The sequence below is a fragment of the Fundulus heteroclitus genome, unplaced genomic scaffold (genome assembly GCF_011125445.2).
Source record: "Fundulus heteroclitus isolate FHET01 unplaced genomic scaffold, MU-UCD_Fhet_4.1 scaffold_338, whole genome shotgun sequence".
In the NCBI taxonomy this organism is placed as follows: Eukaryota; Metazoa; Chordata; class Actinopteri; order Cyprinodontiformes; family Fundulidae; genus Fundulus; species Fundulus heteroclitus.
The window spans coordinates 22,697-38,343 of record NW_023396748.1 but is presented as its reverse complement, the minus strand read 5'-3'; the positions used below and the strand labels follow the sequence as shown (position 1 = coordinate 38,343).

General features: G+C 41.3%; 4 protein-coding genes across 6 annotated transcripts; 2 read left to right on the top strand and 2 right to left on the bottom strand.

Annotated features, from left to right (window-relative positions):
* The first annotated feature begins 68 nt into the window (after nucleotides 1-68).
* LOC105936997 (dual specificity protein phosphatase 13) lies at nucleotides 69-2,136 on the top strand. 2 transcript variants are annotated; one of them, XM_036130334.1, is made up of 5 exons: nucleotides 69-380; nucleotides 514-639; nucleotides 722-990; nucleotides 1,405-1,831; nucleotides 1,919-2,136. In XM_036130334.1, the coding sequence occupies exons 2-4, from the start codon at nucleotides 515-517 to the stop codon at nucleotides 1,623-1,625; spliced, it is 615 nt and encodes a 204-aa protein (XP_035986227.1). In that variant the 5' UTR covers nucleotides 69-380; nucleotide 514; the 3' UTR covers nucleotides 1,626-1,831; nucleotides 1,919-2,136. The 2 variants fall into 2 exon arrangements, with proteins under 2 accessions (XP_035986227.1, XP_021179913.2); XM_021324238.2 differs by having other exon boundaries at nucleotides 73-380; nucleotides 722-963.
* Nucleotides 2,137-5,564: 3,428 nt separating this feature from the next.
* Nucleotides 5,565-9,371, top strand: LOC105936708 (dual specificity phosphatase DUPD1). Of its 2 annotated transcripts, none has more exons than XM_021324232.2 (4): nucleotides 5,565-5,765; nucleotides 7,631-7,826; nucleotides 7,910-8,133; nucleotides 8,278-9,371. In XM_021324232.2, the coding sequence occupies exons 2-4, from the start codon at nucleotides 7,648-7,650 to the stop codon at nucleotides 8,517-8,519; spliced, it is 645 nt and encodes a 214-aa protein (XP_021179907.2). In that variant the 5' UTR covers nucleotides 5,565-5,765; nucleotides 7,631-7,647; the 3' UTR covers nucleotides 8,520-9,371. The 2 variants fall into 2 exon arrangements, with proteins under 2 accessions (XP_021179907.2, XP_021179893.2); XM_021324218.2 differs by having other exon boundaries at nucleotides 5,566-5,765; nucleotides 7,603-7,826.
* A 664-nt stretch (nucleotides 9,372-10,035) lies between these two features.
* On the bottom strand, nucleotides 10,036-11,609 carry zgc:153981 (dual specificity protein phosphatase family protein). The gene is made up of 3 exons (XM_012878088.3): nucleotides 11,465-11,609; nucleotides 10,871-11,088; nucleotides 10,036-10,776 (listed from the first exon to the last, which is right to left on the bottom strand). The coding sequence occupies exons 1-3, from the start codon at nucleotides 11,587-11,589 to the stop codon at nucleotides 10,565-10,567; spliced, it is 555 nt and encodes a 184-aa protein (XP_012733542.1). The 5' UTR covers nucleotides 11,590-11,609; the 3' UTR covers nucleotides 10,036-10,564.
* Nucleotides 11,610-12,349: 740 nt separating this feature from the next.
* On the bottom strand, nucleotides 12,350-15,537 carry LOC105936983 (dual specificity protein phosphatase 13). The gene is made up of 3 exons (XM_012878078.3): nucleotides 15,121-15,537; nucleotides 12,662-12,876; nucleotides 12,350-12,586 (listed from the first exon to the last, which is right to left on the bottom strand). Exons 1-3 carry the CDS (start codon nucleotides 15,435-15,437, stop codon nucleotides 12,378-12,380), a joined length of 741 nt encoding a protein of 246 aa, XP_012733532.3. The 5' UTR covers nucleotides 15,438-15,537; the 3' UTR covers nucleotides 12,350-12,377.
* Between the last annotated feature and the right edge of the window lie 110 nt (nucleotides 15,538-15,647).

The window sequence follows — 15,647 nt, the reverse complement described above, 5'->3', positions numbered from 1 at the left end:
TTTGTAACGGGGAGAAACCTCGAGCAGAACCAGACTCTGTATGAGCGACTAACTGGGGTCGAAGGACAGAAACGACATGCAGCTGAACACAGAAGCACATAATTTAGAGATTTAATATGGTAAGTAATCCTCTTTGCTCTCTTAGAGGAGCTGATTGACAGGTGTGGTTGTATGACACTGACGCGAAAATGCACAAGCTGATGTCAAACTTCAAAGCTCTACAAAGCTGAAAGCTGACTGAGAACTCGGACGTCCAGTTGTAACGCGTTTTAGTGTTGCGTCATCGGTGAGTGTGTGATTACAGAGTTATTAAAGGAACAAAGCTGCTAGAAGTGGGAGCGAACACTGAAGGAGAAACCTTTTAAGTGCTGTTTACCGAGGTAAGCACGAGGGATTTATATTGGAAACACATGTGACTGGGGAGGTTTTTGTCATCTCTGGCTGAGTTCGCCACACACTGACTTGTACAGAATGTACTTAAAGACAGTCCTCGTTGTGTTTGCGTCTGTACAGTATGTCTCTCAGGGATCCCCCGTATGAGCCTCCCTCCGTCTCCGAGCTGCAGGCGTTCTTGCTGGCAGACAGACGACCAACTGGTCACGTCAATCAAGTCTGGCCAAATGTTTACATAGGCAACCAGTAGGTGGACGGATGCATGCTCGCCTACACAGTAACGTCATGCATCCTCGCTGCAGAAAGTGAACCCGTGGTTGTGTTTCAGGGTGGCTGCTCGCGACAAAGGGGCTCTCCACAGCCTGGGCATTACGCACGTTGTGAACGCAGCTCACGGTCCCCCGAACCCCAGCGACGCTCCCTGCTTTCATGTCAGCACGGGGCCACGCTTCTACAGAGACATGGCCGTGGATTACTACGGAGTGGAGGCCGATGACGCCACAGATTTCATCCTCAGCCCTTACTTCTATCCAACAGCGCGATACATCAGAGCCGCACTGGCCATGGGAGGCAAGTCAGCGCGCTGGAAGCTGCACAGTGTGTAAAACCCAGCTTGCGTTTTAATGTCGCTTGTTAATGATTGCTGCTCCTCTAGGCTGCCGCACATTTATGACCTGTACACAGTCATTTAGGATCAAGATTAGCTATTAGTTTCTTTGAACCATGTGTATAAAATGGCAATAAAATCGATTAGGGGGATACATCTAAACATCAGTGTGCAGCCAGGTTAAACTAATACTTTGTTAAAGCACTGTTTTCCTAGTAGGATTTTTTTTTTTTTACATGTTGCTTATTTGCATCCTTTAGCCACAAACCCATAGTCTGCAGAACAAAGGTATCAGTCAGGATAACACTACAAAAACCTCCTTATATGCAGCTGTGTACACTTTGTAGACCCACTGTATGTTTGTATATGCAGGTTAATGGTAATAAGTAACATTTGTGTCCCAGGAAGGGTGTTTGTACACTGTCTGATGGGTGTGAGCCGCTCTGCGACCCTAGTGTTGGCCTTCCTGATGATTGCTGAGGGCCTCCGGCTGCAGGAGGCCGTGGCTGCTGTGAGGCAGCACAGAGACATCTGCCCCAACCCGGGCTTCCTGATGCAGCTGCGTGGCCTCGACATCAGCCTGGAGCGGGAGAGGAGAAGAAAAAGACAGGCTCAGGCTTTGTAAAGTCGCACTCAAACACAAATCAAGAAATCATTACGAACAACCCAATGCGGCACCAAGAAAGACACACATCTGTATCGCTCCAGAGGTCATTTAGCCGTGCAAGGAGAAAGCCCATCTCTGACAGAAGTGAGGGAAATTCTCTGGACCAACAGGAAGCCCGTGGGGTCTGTCGACCAAGTGTGGCCAAAACTCTACGTAGGAGACGAGTGAGTAGACGAGTCTTTTTGTTACATCCCACAATGTGGTAAAAAAGATATAGTGTGAGTCTCTTTGAATGTGGCTTGTGTCTGTAGGTCTGTTGCTCGAGATAAAGCCAGACTGTCCTCTCTGGGTGTGACTCATGTGCTGAATGCCGCCGCGGGCCAACACCGGATCAACACTGGTCCGAGATTTTACACCGACACTGAAGTGGTGTACCACGGTGTCGAAGCTCCAGACCATCCGGAGTTTGACCTCCGGCCTTTTTTCAGCTCTGCTGCACAGTTCATAGACAGCGGTCTGAAGGAAAACGGTCAGTGAGACAATGCCTGAGACAATTCACACACACACAAAAAAGTCAAATCAGAGAAATAAACAGCAAAAACATGTCTAAATGTACTGCCATTACATTTAATATCAAATCAGTCTTTTTTGTTATAAATCATCTTTAAATCTAAAGAAATAAGATGTAATTTTAGGAAAGGTTCAAAAGTGTTTATTGATGGCACAGAGATACGGCAGGTATAATTGATAACATTTCTCAGAGTCATTGTTGATGTGAGCTTAAGGTGGAAAGATCATTGGATTTGTTAGGAAAATACATAATCTATTTGTATAAAAAAAAGAGGGTAATTCCTCACACTATTGCTGACTGTTTGATTACACTTTATTATGGTTTGAACGATGTACCCTTATTTATCTTAACAGTATAGTTTGTGGAAGTACTTTTCCTGCAAGTCTACAACAAAAAAATCGGATCATTTGGAAACGCTTTTTTAAAGAATTGCAGCTCTATTTCAGGAGCTACCGATTCTGGTCATTTATAACATTAAAATTTTTCAGGTTTGCAGGTTTTTTTTTACAAGATTTATGAAACTCAAGGGAATATACCAATGCATTTCATTACTTATTTCAAGTCAAATTTTTCCATTCATTCTTATTCAACTTGCAAGAGTTCATTGCTCCATCCTCCTAGGTATCAGTCCAGCAGAGGTCAGTTTTCAGTCCGATACAGGGAGCTACATTTTGGAATAAAATTTCCCACTTAGTAAAAGACAGGGCCTTTTTTTTTTTTTTAAATGGGCAACTTAATCTGTATTTAATTGAAGAGTTGTGATTGTGACTTGTGTCATTCCTAGTGACACAAGTGACACCTCACTAGACAAGACGAGACGTTCTGGCAGGGATGAGATGGCTGAGGCAGGTACATGTGGACGGGTGAACAGGTAAGCTAAGTTGACTGTAATTAGCAGCAACAGGTGGAGCTGATCTAGAGCAGAGTGGTGGCTGGAGGGAGACTGAGCTGATTGGATGATGGCTTAGAGGTGAAGGCTGATTAAGAAAAAGCTTTCCAGGAAAGTCCAAAACAAAATAAAAAAAGCTAAATCATGACAGTTGTGTGGTTTGAAAGCCAATGGGACATCGTGTTTAGAAAATAAATCTCTCAGTTCCTCTGAAACTCCCGCAACATTGGGGGATGACTGCTGGGTTCTGGCTGGAGTCCTGTTTGGGTTTTCTCTCGGCTTTTAGGAAAGTCTAGTTGGGATAACCACATTGCTCTTGTGTGTGATTTCTCCTTCTCCCTGGCTCCTGAGTTTGAGGGGACGTTGTGTGTTAAGTGCTCTATGAATAAAGGTTACTTTATTACTTTATAAAAGCATGACATCATGATAACTCCAGGTGGATCTGATGTAGTGCTAAGGTACTTGATCAAAGAGCATGACATGATGAACTCTTTTAAATATCAGGATATTTTAGGTAAACATTTGGTAACCTCAACCATAAAACAAGTCACTTCAGCAAGATTAGCAATAAAAAAAAATCATTACAAAAAATGGTTCACCAGACACAAACATGAACCTGATAAAATGTGATTGAAAGCAGTGAATGTGTATTCTTGGTGTAACTGAGTATACAGTATTTTTCAAGAAAGGTTCTTGTTCACTGCGCCATGGGTGTGAGCCGCTCTGGCGCGTTGGTTCTGGCCTACCTGATGATCCACCAGGGCCTGACGTTAGTGGAGGCCATCACTGCTGTGCGTCTGTGCCGAGACATTGGACCGAACTCTGGATTTCTGGAGCAGCTTAGACAGCTGGAGCTGAGCCTTCGTACCAAGAGCAGACAGATCACTGAGGACATCAATAAAGAAGAAAAAGCTCTTTCTCCATAACACATTTTCACTGTAATCTCCTTCGACAAACTGGTTTTGAGGGCTATCCCTGTTTTTCTAATGTTTGCAAAGATATAACTACCAGACGCTCAACGCTTTTCTCCAGGAACAACTGTCAGTAATGCTTATTCAGCGGTGTGAAAAAGGGTTTGCCCCCTTCCTGATATCTATCAATGGTGAGATAAAGCCTCATAAGACATTTGCCCTGTCCCAATACTCACACTAAACCCTAAGCACTTCTGTGAAGTGTGCACCTGGTGGAAGTGCACTTAAGGGTTTGAGTCCGCTGGTTACAAGCATCCAAAACGGGAGCGTTGAGACGCTACGGGTTCTAAAAATTATTAAAATTGTAACAAGCAATCGTTTTGAGGGGAATAAATTGCAGGAGCCGAAATTTGAGAGGATTGGGCAGAGCTTTTATTGACAAAATGTGAAATTGATGGAAAATAAGCAATATAATCTGAAATGCTTGCATGCATATGTATCATTTAGGGCCCTTGGAAATGATTGTTAATAAGTAATAACCATTCATTTCTCTTATATGATTATCACATGTATAATAAAATATTTTTCCATGTGTAATTTTTCTAAGAAAAGCACAATCTAATAGGGCAGGCTGGTATGTTTTCCTTTCACTTTAGTGAAATGGCATGGGCTTAAGCAGATAGGAGCGAAAGTACTAGTGGAACTTGGAAGAGGACGCTGGATATGATTGAGAAACTTGTTTAATGATGTGCAAAATGGTAGATTTTATTCAGAAATAAGAGTTTTCGTCCCTTTTTAGTTTAAATCGATTCTTATTTGTCTTTTTTTTTTTTACCATTTACTTCTCCAGCCTTTGAAAACACTGAAGATGCTGGCGTGCACAAGAATTCAAGTAAAAGTTTTTGGAAATTGGGGGAACAGTAATTTTTTTGCCTCTCAGTTCAACTTTCAATATTTATACGTTCAATATTTCCGCAAAAGTCTTGAGAATCATTAAGATATGTTCTTGCAAAATTGAGATGAGCGTTAATGTTGCTTTTGCCAAGCAGTGGTTTTGTCTTGGACCGCTAACTTGCTGGCCATTTTTGCCGGATGTTGTTGCGGCTCTTTTGTGACCTCTTGGATGAGTTGTCGCTGTGCTCTTATGGTAATTTTGCCACTCCTGATAATAATTTTTTCCACACAGGGTCATGTAAGTTTGGATTTGTTTTCCCTTTAATAATAAAAACCTTCATTTAAGAGCTGCATTTGGTGTTTGCTTGTGTTATCTTTGTTAACTAATGTTTAAGTTTGTTTGACGTTCTGAAACACTTAAGTGTGACAAACATGCAAAAACACAAGAAACCAGGAAGGGAGAAAACACTTTTTCACACAGCTATAGATCCACACCTGGACACAGATTCTTGACTTTGAAAAAAAATAATCTACCGCTTAACTTAAAAAGATCCTGACTGTGCTTCATCACCCTGCTGATTCAAAGATTGTGCCCAATTAAAAAGCTTGAACAGTCAAAAGAACTAAAAAAAATAAGTATGCATTGTGTGTGCGTGCGTGTGCGCATGTGTGTGTGTGTGCGTGTGTGCGTGTGTACGTGTGTCATGTTGTCCAGCTCAGGTTTTATAGCCCAGCTGTCTAAAAATATAATGTTAAACAGGCTCGGGGAGTGGTCACCAGTCCGTCTGTAGTTTTTCTGTTTAGGGAGATCTTTGTTGATACTCAGAGCCGGTTTACACATGTTCATTAAGGAAAGGGGTTCTGCTTCCTGCTTAGCAACAGATTTAAATAAGGTGAGTATTTCTCATTTGCCTTTGAATATATTTAATACATCTGAGTAATCTATGTGCATGAATTTAAGCTTTCCTTGATGCAAAGTGAAGCGAAAATGAAGGATGATGATACCCAACATAAAGAAATGTAATGTGAATTTGTATTCAGACCCCTGAGTCCACACTTCATAAAACCACTTTTTTTGCAGTGATTACAGTTGCACGTCTTTTTGTATGTTTCTGCGAGCAAGTTTCAATCTTGCTGTTGATTCTTAGTTGGATTTAACTGTGGACTTTGCCTGAGCCATTCTAACACATGAATATGCTTTGATCTAAACCAGTGCTCCTCAAACCTGGTCTTCAGGGCCTGCTGTCCTACATGTTTTAGGTGTTTCCCTGCTGTTGATCCTTAATGGCACGCTGAGGAGGTAACAGGACCATCTAAAGTGGGCCCATAGGAGCAGGAAGCATTGTGATTTAAACCATTTTCCATCTCTCGAGCTTGGGATCTATGCTTAAGGGTATTGCTCGACCCTCAGAAGGTGAATCCCCACCCTGGGGTCAGGATCACCTTGTATTAAGCTCCATCCAGCTTCCCATCAATCCCTACCAGCGTTTCTGTCTCTACACTATGAATCTGCCACCAACAGGTGGTCCGGCCGCAGCTTTGAATCTCTGCAGCTCCCCCAGAGATACCGTGAGCCTCTTGGCTGCTTTCTCGGTTTAATCTAGTTTAACAGGCAATTATGTATTGATTTGTAGGTATGCCATATTTGTTTCCCTTTCAGATCATGATTTCAACAGAGGTCTGTGAGATGTTCAAAGCATGACATATCGCTCTAGACCCTAACTGCGTTGAACTTCTGTAAAACCAGACTTGTCTGCCATGTTCCTTTATGAAGCTGTTTGTTCACTAATGTTCTCTATAAAAAACCATCCAAGCCCTTTACAGAAGAGCTAGATGTATATGTGCATTCTTATAATACTACACAAGCTTTGTCTCTTTCATTTACCATTAAGTACTAAAACTCAAGTGCAATTTTCTTTTTGGCATCATGGTGCAAAACTATGGAATGAATATGGAAAATATTTGGATTCTTCATAAATGGTAGAAAGTCTTTGAAAAAAATACTGTTATCCAAAAAAGACAGTGATGTATTATTTTACAAATGTTGACTCCCTGAAATCTGAAAGCTAAAATGTAAAAAAATAATGTTGCACTGTACATTTATTTTTTGTTTTCTGTCTCGAGTGAAATTAATGTTAGCTGCCTGATGTTTTGTTGTTTTAGGGGTGTGGCCTTTGGTATAAGCCCTAAGGGGTTTCTGTCACACTCCATCACATTTCTTATTTTATATGTGTATTCTGAGCTTCTATTTTGATTTGTGAAAATAAATAAATCTTAAATCTTAAAATTATATTACACACATGTTGACATGTTGTTAATTATCTGGCAGTTGGACGGACTGAATTTTATGCAGGAGTATCTGAGTGAGGGCTACAGAGGGCTGAACGAAAACACAAGCCAACTTTTTAGAATTTCATTTGTAACAGAGCTGAAAACCATTTATCTATTCGCTTCACAACTTTTGGTGTAAATAAAAAAAAATACTTTTTAAAAAATTGTGTAGAAAGGATGTGCAAAGAATATATTGTAAATTGATCAAACTCAAAACCCTTAAAAATCTGCTGTCATTCAGGTACCAGGCCATTGCTGAGGCAGACAAAAGATCAGCGATGTCTGGGCATTTCGTGTTGCTCCTTTTGGATGTTTAAATACAATTTAAATTCCGTCTTGTTTTGATATTTTAAATGTAGCACCCTCTGTCCTTTTAACATGCATCCTTTTTTTCCACAGGGATGTGGGTTTTTTGGGGCGTTTTTAGGGAATAACAGATGAACAATGAGCTCCTGCGTGGTGAAATCCAAGAGGAGGAATCCATATGCAGCAGTGCAGGTAGACCCTGACAGTGATTACGTCACACCTGGAACATTGGACCTGGAGCAGCTCTTCTGGACTGGCACCACAGCTCAATATACCCATGTCAATCAGGTCTGGCCAAGGATTTACATCGGGGATGAGTGAGTTATCTCTGTTTTGTCTGTATGAATCTAAATCCAGAGTGCGCAGCTTGCTACTTGATGAACGTGTTGCACGAACGCAGGAAAACGGCTCTTGAGCGGCCTGGGCTCAGGGATCTGGGTGTCACTCATGTCCTGAATGCAGCAGAAGGAAAGTGGAACAATGTGCTGACTGGAGCTAATTACTACAGCGACCTGGACATCCAGTACCTTGGTGTGGAAGCTGACGACAAACCCACCTTCAACATCTCCCAGTACTTCTTCCTGGCGGCAGAGTTTATCCATGAGGCCCTGAGCCGCCCACAGAGTGAGTTCTGGAGAAGAAGCAGATCGTCCAAGGTCTTTGCTCTACAGAACTGACCACATATCTGCTGCCTCTGAGGAAAGTGCTTGTGCTTTGTTCTTTTGGTCTGACGAGTCCACCTGTTTTTTTTTCTTTTTTCTTTTACAGATAAGGTGCTGGTTCACTGCGTGATGGGTCGCAGCAGGTCAGCCACTCTGGTCTTGGCGTACCTGATGATGAAGCACGGCTTAACTGTAGTGGAAGCCATTGAGCATGTGCGGCAGCACCGCTGCATCCTGCCTAATCACGGCTTCCTGAAACAGCTCAGAGCGCTGGACATCACGCTGCAGGAGGACAAGCTGAGACGGAAAAGAGACATGGAAGACCAAGAAAGCAAAACAGAAACATGACATACCTCTTTATTTTCTTTGATGTAACCCGGTGTGAATATAAATGTAAATTTTTTTCTCATAATTATGTTGTACTTTCCTTCTTCTTGCATGGTGTTGCATGCAGTTCCAATGAGAATTTCATAAATTCATCATATAATTGAATCCCATGTCAATATTGTCCTTTTAATAAGTTAATTTAGCTTTTTTTCCCAGGCTGTAAAGATTACACAGCAATTAATGCATTTTCAATACAATTGCTTGCAAGTTTGAACCTATTGTGGATTTTCTCTAATCCACAAAGGACTATAATTATGATTAACTGATTTATAAATTGAACCACTGAAACATGAATTTTGTAGCCATAAATGGACACCTTAGATAATCTTGGCTACATATTTGCCCTGTTTTCTTATCAGAATTGGCATAGTTCAATTCAATTAGATTGTTTGATTTTCTTGCATCACCTGGTTTTGCACATAGTCATTTATGAAGTTTTGTTATGTTTGAGGTCGAGTCTTTGGGTGGACCGTTCAACATTACCTCACTTTGTATGATTTAGTTCAGTTTTTATTTTGTCCTGTGTTTTAGTTCTCGTGTTTTGAGTTATTCCTGGATTTTGTATTTATCTCTCGGTTCCTTTATCATTCCTTTTGTTTAAGTGCTTTTTCTCCTTTGTGTCTCCAGCTGCATCTGTTAGTTTATTCCCCTGGTTTCCATTAAAATTCACCTCATCGTGTTGTTTGTCGCCCTCCTGTTTGCATTTGGGTCTTTCTCACTAACTGTCAGGCATGATAGTGCTACACCCAAAAATGCTGGGTAATTTTTGTTACACCCATCTAGTAATAAATTCAATAAAAGGCTCAAATTGTTGTTGAGGGGCTTTTACTTGACAGCAAGGTCTTTAACATGTTTTTTTAGATGCTTAATTGCACCAGCTTTGCCATCAGAACTAAGAGAAAGAAACACACAATCGGTGCCCATGTCGGAGCAGGCAAGAGGAAGAGGAAAGAGGAAAAGGGCTCTGGGCAGAGAGAGGAGTTGTACACGGGTGAACATCGGGCAAGCTTTTTCCGAATGGCGAGAACTGAAAGAAAAAGAAGGCTGCAAGGCTGACGCGGACCTCGCGTTTCTGCTGATGCAATTGTAAGTAACATTGGAATGTTTTCTCTCTCTCTGTGTGCATGTTCATACTTTCACTGTGTTAGTCATTGTTTGTACTGCCGTTTTTTCGACTTTTCGTTGCGTTCGCCTGTCTGCTAAGCTCAAAACAACCGCGCCTGGCTTGATGGAGAAACCAGAACAGCTGAGCATCTTTACGACAGTGCACTTTTACTTTCGCCCTCTGGGGGGAGCCTCGCTGGAAAATCAACCCCGGTTGCATAGTATACCTTTAACACCGAGGAGCAATTTAGAGAAACCAACTAACTTAGCCGGGATTTGAACCCAGAACTGTCTTGCTTCATGGAAGCAGTCCTTTCCCCACCATGCGGCCCCTAAAACAATCATGATATAATAAACTAAATTAAACTCAGAATTGAAAACAAAAGTTATTATTTGTTTATTGGGACATTGGGATTCATCCGAAGACGTTTTGTTGCATCAAAGCACAAACACACAACTTTATAACTGAGAAACAAACAATAACAACACAGGAAAGACGTTCAGCGTTCGTACATTGGGGCAACGTTTTATCTATTTGGTCCAAGATGTAAAGTAGAGCACATGGAAATTAATTAATTGATTGATTAATCAGTAGTTTTCAGCATCCATGTGAGTCCAGCTAACAAACGTCATGTAGAAATTGATAAAAAAAAAAAAGATCTGGGTTAATCGTCACTAACTGTTATTACATAACATCATGTTGCTGGACCTGGAAATCAAAATTACAGATTACAGATTCATGAGATGATGGAAAGAAAAACAAATATAGAGACTTCAAATGTCTTATTTTAGTTTACACAAATGTGCTATTTACAGCCACTGCCTAAAGTGATTTAATCGGAGTGCAACACATGCTGAGGTCATGAAAACAACCGAGGGCCAATGAAACAGAGAGAATAGTGTCAGAGAATAGGACACAGCGTCCTTTTTCGGCTCAGCTCTTCATCCAGCTGTAGGAGGAGCGCCAGGAAGTTCCGGTTGGGATAAATGGCCCGCTTTTTGACAACATGTCTGAGAGCATCTCTTAGAGAGAAACGATGCCTCAGCATCAGGTAGGCCAGGACCAAAGTGGCCGAACGACTCACACCCATGATGCAGTGAACCAACACTTTTCCTGTAGAGAAGGATGGGGGGGTGAAAAACGAGGGAAAATTACTAAAAAAATAAAATTTTAATTTAATCTATAAAAGATGTTGAAAGGGGTATACCATCTTTGCTCTTCAGGCCTTTATGAATGAAGTCGGCAGCAGATTTGAAGTATTGGCTGAGGTCAAAGCGGTCTGAGTCTTCCGCTGGGATGCCAAAGTAAACACAAGCGTCCCCATAAAAGCTCTGGTCACCGATGCTGCCCTGCTTGGAGTGTGCTGCGTTCAGGACATGAGTGATGCTGAGCTTATGTAATTTGTTTTTGTTCTGTGCAACAGCCCTATGGATCCCAAAGAGGACACACATAAAACAGAATTATCTAATTATACTATATAAACATAAATTCAGAAGGACAGAAATATACAAATATAAGTACTCAATAAATATTATCTACTGAGAATATAACATAGCACATACATTTTTAAGAGGTTAAAGCTGTTAAATTAACTCTTTATAATAGCTGATTTGCCTTAAAATAACTGATCATAGCTGGTATCATAAATTGCTTATTTTATTTGACAAGAGCTATACATTATAAAACTTTCTAAATGCCAGATTAGTTAAGGTTCCACACTATATTAGACAATAAAAAAATGCCAAAAGTTGAAATGAACTGCTTAATAATTTGTTTCTGTAGTTAAACACAGTACACTCACACATTTCCTATGCACAAGTTGGGCCAGACTTCATCCACAGGGGTGAGCTCCAGTGTGCAGGAGTCCAAGATGAGCTCAAGTTCCTTAATGGCCACCAGGTTCTGTCGCTGGCCGTTCCTCGACATTCTTCCTGTGCACAGGAGTCCGACTCTAAGCAGGCGCCCGCTCTGCCCCTTGCTTCCCCAGCCCACCGCCCCTTCATCAGCTCGGTGAGAGGCATGAGCAGCTGGTTGATTTATTGGGTGGCGCTTAGCCCCGCTACAAAATTAGCCTGGTGTTTTCAGCGTGTTCTCTCTGGCAGGACGTTCGAGTTATTTAGTGTCGCTGGTGGATTGATCGGTCTGTTCGCGTGTGATTGTCTCTCTTTCTCTCACTCTTTCAGCACTAGGGTCAAATCAGATGAGATTGGGAAGAGGAGGGGGTGGGGAGGGGGGGCTGAAGAGCTGAGCAGTGTAGTTCACAAATGCAGAAAGTGATCCGACTGGAAAGATCTGTGGGACTTTAGATAGCACTGAGTTTATGTTTTATTGTTGATGTTCTTGGTGGTAATGTTCTGTTCAGAGGTTATTTCTAGATATGTGCTTCCCCTTGTTGCCAAGGCACCTGCTCATTTTCACTGTCTCTCCTTCAGCTCTTTCTCTCCCAGTGATTAGACTCCCCTGTTACTTATTTCAGTAATCACCTTCTCCTGCATTTAGGCCTCTCTGTTCAGTCACTCCTTAGTCAGATCCTTTGGTTCTCACACATGCCTCAACAATTTGATCCATATTTATGGTTTTTGCTCCATATTTCCTGTTGTTTGTTGTAATTCTAAATTTTTGATCTACTAAAGATCCGGTTAACAATGGCCTGTGTTTGGCCCAACTCATCAACAAAAAACAATGACTACATAACAAGCTGGTAAATAAGCTGCTCATTTAAGCTTGTTTTGTCTTTCCACACGCAGCGTTTCCTCCAGGTCTATAAGTTGTCGTATAAATCCTCTATTGGGGAAAATCCAACGGCGCTGTTGCACACAGTGTATAGAAGACAGGAGACTGAGGCGATGGTGGATCATGAGGTAGGCCAAAACCAGCGCGGCCGACCGGCTCACTCCCACTGCACAGTGTACAAAAATCCTCCCTAAAAAAAAAAAAAAAGAATTATCTAACTTCAATTATCTCACTGTTTTCATTTCTAAGAACGTGCCGGCTTTACCTCCAGATAACAAAGCCAGGTGAATAAACTCTGCTGCAGGGTAAAAAAAAGGCGAGAGGTCAAACGTTGGCAGGTCATTGGCGGGGACTCCGTGATATTTCACAGTGGTTCCATAGAAATCATCGCTGCCTTTGCAGCAGAGCTTTCCGTGGGAGGCGTTCAGCACATGAGTGATGCCCAGCTGCCAGAGTCCGAACTTGTCATGAGACATAAACCTGGAATGGTTGTAAGATAGCTTTAACAAGCATAAAACAGTCCTGTGCAAAACTATTCATACCCCTTATTACATCCATATTTTAAGTGGATTTTAAAGAGTCTGTCACCCGTTTTAACTTCCTCAGTATCATAGAAATGTCCAGCAGATGGCAGCGATGTTATTTCTTCCCCTTCACAAATTGATGCTTTTATTGATGGTGTTACTTCTTCATTGCATTTTGCATTAGACAACGTAGCTCCCTTGAAAAAGAAGGTGATTGTTCACAGGAAGCTGGCTCACTGGTTTAATTCAGAGCTGCGTTCCTTGAAGCACAATGTTAGGAAAATGGAGAGAAAATGGTGCTCTACACATCTAGAGGAATCCTACCTAATCTGGAAAAATAATCTACTGTTGTATTAAAAGACCCTTTGCAGAGTTAGAGCATCATATTTTTCATCATTAGTAGAGGAGAATAAAAACAATCCTAGGTTTCTCTTTAGTACAGTTGCCAAACTTACCCAGAGTCATAGCTCTGTTGATCCATCCCCTTATCTTTCAGCAGCAATGACTTCATGGGAGTCTTCATAAATAAAATTGATTCTATTAAAAATAAAATCTTTGGCATCCTCCCAAACATGATTACCTCGTCCTCAGTAAATGATGCAGCATTGGAGGATTCTTTAAAATCTGATCGGTGTTTGAACTTTTTAGAAGCAGTAGAGCTTTCTGAGCTATCTAAACTTTTTGCTTCATCTAAACCTTCAACCTGTACGTTAGATCCACTCCCAACCAAGTTATTTAAGGAAGTGTTCCCTTTGATCAATGCCCCCATTTTAGACATGATTAATATCTCTTTAGTAAATGGATATGTACCACAGGCTTTTAAAGTAGCTGTTATTACACCTTTACGTAAGAAACCCTCTCTTGATCAAGATGACTCAATAAGTTATAGACTTATATCTAATCTTCTTTTCCTATCTAAAATTCTTGAGAAAATAGTTGCTAATCAAGTATGTGAACATTTACAAAGTAATGACCTATTTGAAGAGTTTCAGTCAGGCTTCAGAGCTCATCATAGCACCGAAGGTCACTAATGATATTTTCATGGCCTCAGATAATGGACTTGTCCTGTTAGATCTCAGTGCTGTATTTGATAAAGCTGGTCACAATATTCTCTTTGAAAAACCTTAACATACTGTAGGGATTAGTGGGAAAGATTTAGGCTGGTTTAAATCCCATATTAAACAGGTTTCCAGAGTTTCCTTTTTTCACCTCAGGAATATTGCCATAATTAGAAACATTCTGTCCAGGGGTGATGTTGAAAAACTAGTCCATGCATTTGTTACTTCAAGGCTGGACTATTGTAATGCTTTACTATCAGGAAGTCCACAAAATGCAGTTCAAAGCCTTCAGGTGATCCAAAATGCAGCAGCAAGAGTTCTGATGAAAATTCATCATATTTCTCCAATTTTAGCTTCCCTTCATTGGCTTCCTGTTAAATCAAAAATATTATTTAAAATTCTGCTTCTCACGTATAAAGCCCTTAATAATCAAGCTCCATCATATATCAGAGCTCTGATTACGCGACAAGCTTATAGTTAGAAGCACTTAGGTTGCTGGAGCACATTGGGATCTATTTCTCTCACTCTGCTGAGTTCTCCTATATTGTTCTCCAATTTGCATTGTTTCTTTTTATATAAACTTTTTACTTTATGCTCTCTCTGTCTTTTTTCTCTTCGTAGTAGGCTCATCTGGTCTGGCATTCTGTTAGCTGTGACACCATCCAGGGAGGCAGATCATCTGCCATTACCATATAACATAGAAATGATTCCTAGATCAGTGTGTGCTTCTGTGCTTTTTTTGTGTCTCTGCTCTTTCTTCTCTAGCCCCCAGTCGGTCGGGGCAGATGACCATTCACATTGATTCTGGTTCTGCTGGATGCTTTCTTTCCTGTTACAGGGGAACTTTTCTCTCCACTGTCGCTTCATGCTTACTCAGGATGAGGGATTCTTGCAAAGACATCGACAATGCAGATGTCCTCTTTCAGCAGGAGTGAATGCTGCTTGTCAAGATTCAGTGCAATCGACTGGGTTTCCGTAGACAAGAATTTTTTTTGACCAATTTGTCTGTATGATTTGATTGAATTTTACTTTCTGAACTGCCTTGAGTTGACATGTATTGTGAATTGACGCTATATAAATAAAACTGAATTGAATTTTTTTAATTGTATACGACATAGTAAACTGCAGCCCCGGATACTCACATGTCTCCCAGAAAAAGATTCGGCCACACCTCATCTACATGGTGGCACGAGCGTGGAGCTGAATGTAGAATCTCCTCAAGCTCCCCAAGAGTTGGAGTCTTGCTTGTGCTGCATTTGTGTCCTTCCTCCTCTTCTGTTTCTGTCTGTTTGGAGCCCTTTGAGACACAGTTCTCTCCCATTACAACACCCGGGGGTGACCTAGTGTCTGTCATTTCTGTGGTTTTCCTGAAGAGGAAACAACCCTCTCCTCGCTTAGCCAGTGACTGCCACAAACAGGTGGTGCACTTTGGCGAAGGCAGAAAAAAATACACAATCATATGACATATTTTTGTAAACAATCCACTCTTTAAAAGCTACTTTTTTTGTTCCTGGCACATGGATCAAGCTAAAAATCATTATTACTATTATTTCTTCCCTTTTTTCGTTTGTCTGGGTTGTGTGACGTGTCCTGTACTCAGATCCCTGCGCTTCGCAGAACCGGCCGGCAGGTGTCGCTGTGCTCCCGGCCGCACGTCTGCGCGAAGCAG

Bases quoted from the DNA above. Each gene is read 5' to 3' on its own strand.
- LOC105936997 (XM_036130334.1), top strand. From the start codon at position 515: ATGTCTCTCAGGGATCCCCCGTATGAGCCTCCCTCCGTCTCCGAGCTG. The intron at 640-721 runs GTAGGTGGACGG...GTTGTGTTTCAG, and splicing joins AATGTTTACATAGGCAACCA to GGTGGCTGCTCGCGACAAAG. The intron at 991-1,404 runs GTGTGTAAAACC...TTTGTGTCCCAG, and splicing joins AGCGCGCTGGAAGCTGCACA to GAAGGGTGTTTGTACACTGT.
- LOC105936708 (XM_021324232.2), top strand. From the start codon at position 7,648: ATGAGCTCCTGCGTGGTGAAATCCAAGAGGAGGAATCCATATGCAGCA. The intron at 7,827-7,909 runs GTGAGTTATCTC...GCACGAACGCAG, and splicing joins AGGATTTACATCGGGGATGA to GAAAACGGCTCTTGAGCGGC. The intron at 8,134-8,277 runs GTGAGTTCTGGA...TTTCTTTTACAG, and splicing joins GGCCCTGAGCCGCCCACAGA to ATAAGGTGCTGGTTCACTGC.
- zgc:153981 (XM_012878088.3), bottom strand. From the start codon at position 11,589: ATGTCGAGGAACGGCCAGCGACAGAACCTGGTGGCCATTAAGGAACTT. The intron at 11,089-11,464 runs GTGAGTGTACTG...TGGGATCCATAG, and splicing joins AACTTGTGCATAGGAAATGT to GGCTGTTGCACAGAACAAAA. The intron at 10,777-10,870 runs GTATACCCCTTT...CCTTCTCTACAG, and splicing joins AGGCCTGAAGAGCAAAGATG to GAAAAGTGTTGGTTCACTGC.
- LOC105936983 (XM_012878078.3), bottom strand. From the start codon at position 15,437: ATGATTGTGTATTTTTTTCTGCCTTCGCCAAAGTGCACCACCTGTTTG. The intron at 12,877-15,120 runs GTGAGTATCCGG...CAACCATTCCAG, and splicing joins AATCTTTTTCTGGGAGACAT to GTTTATGTCTCATGACAAGT. The intron at 12,587-12,661 runs GTAAAGCCGGCA...TTTTTTTTTTAG, and splicing joins CCTGGCTTTGTTATCTGGAG to GGAGGATTTTTGTACACTGT.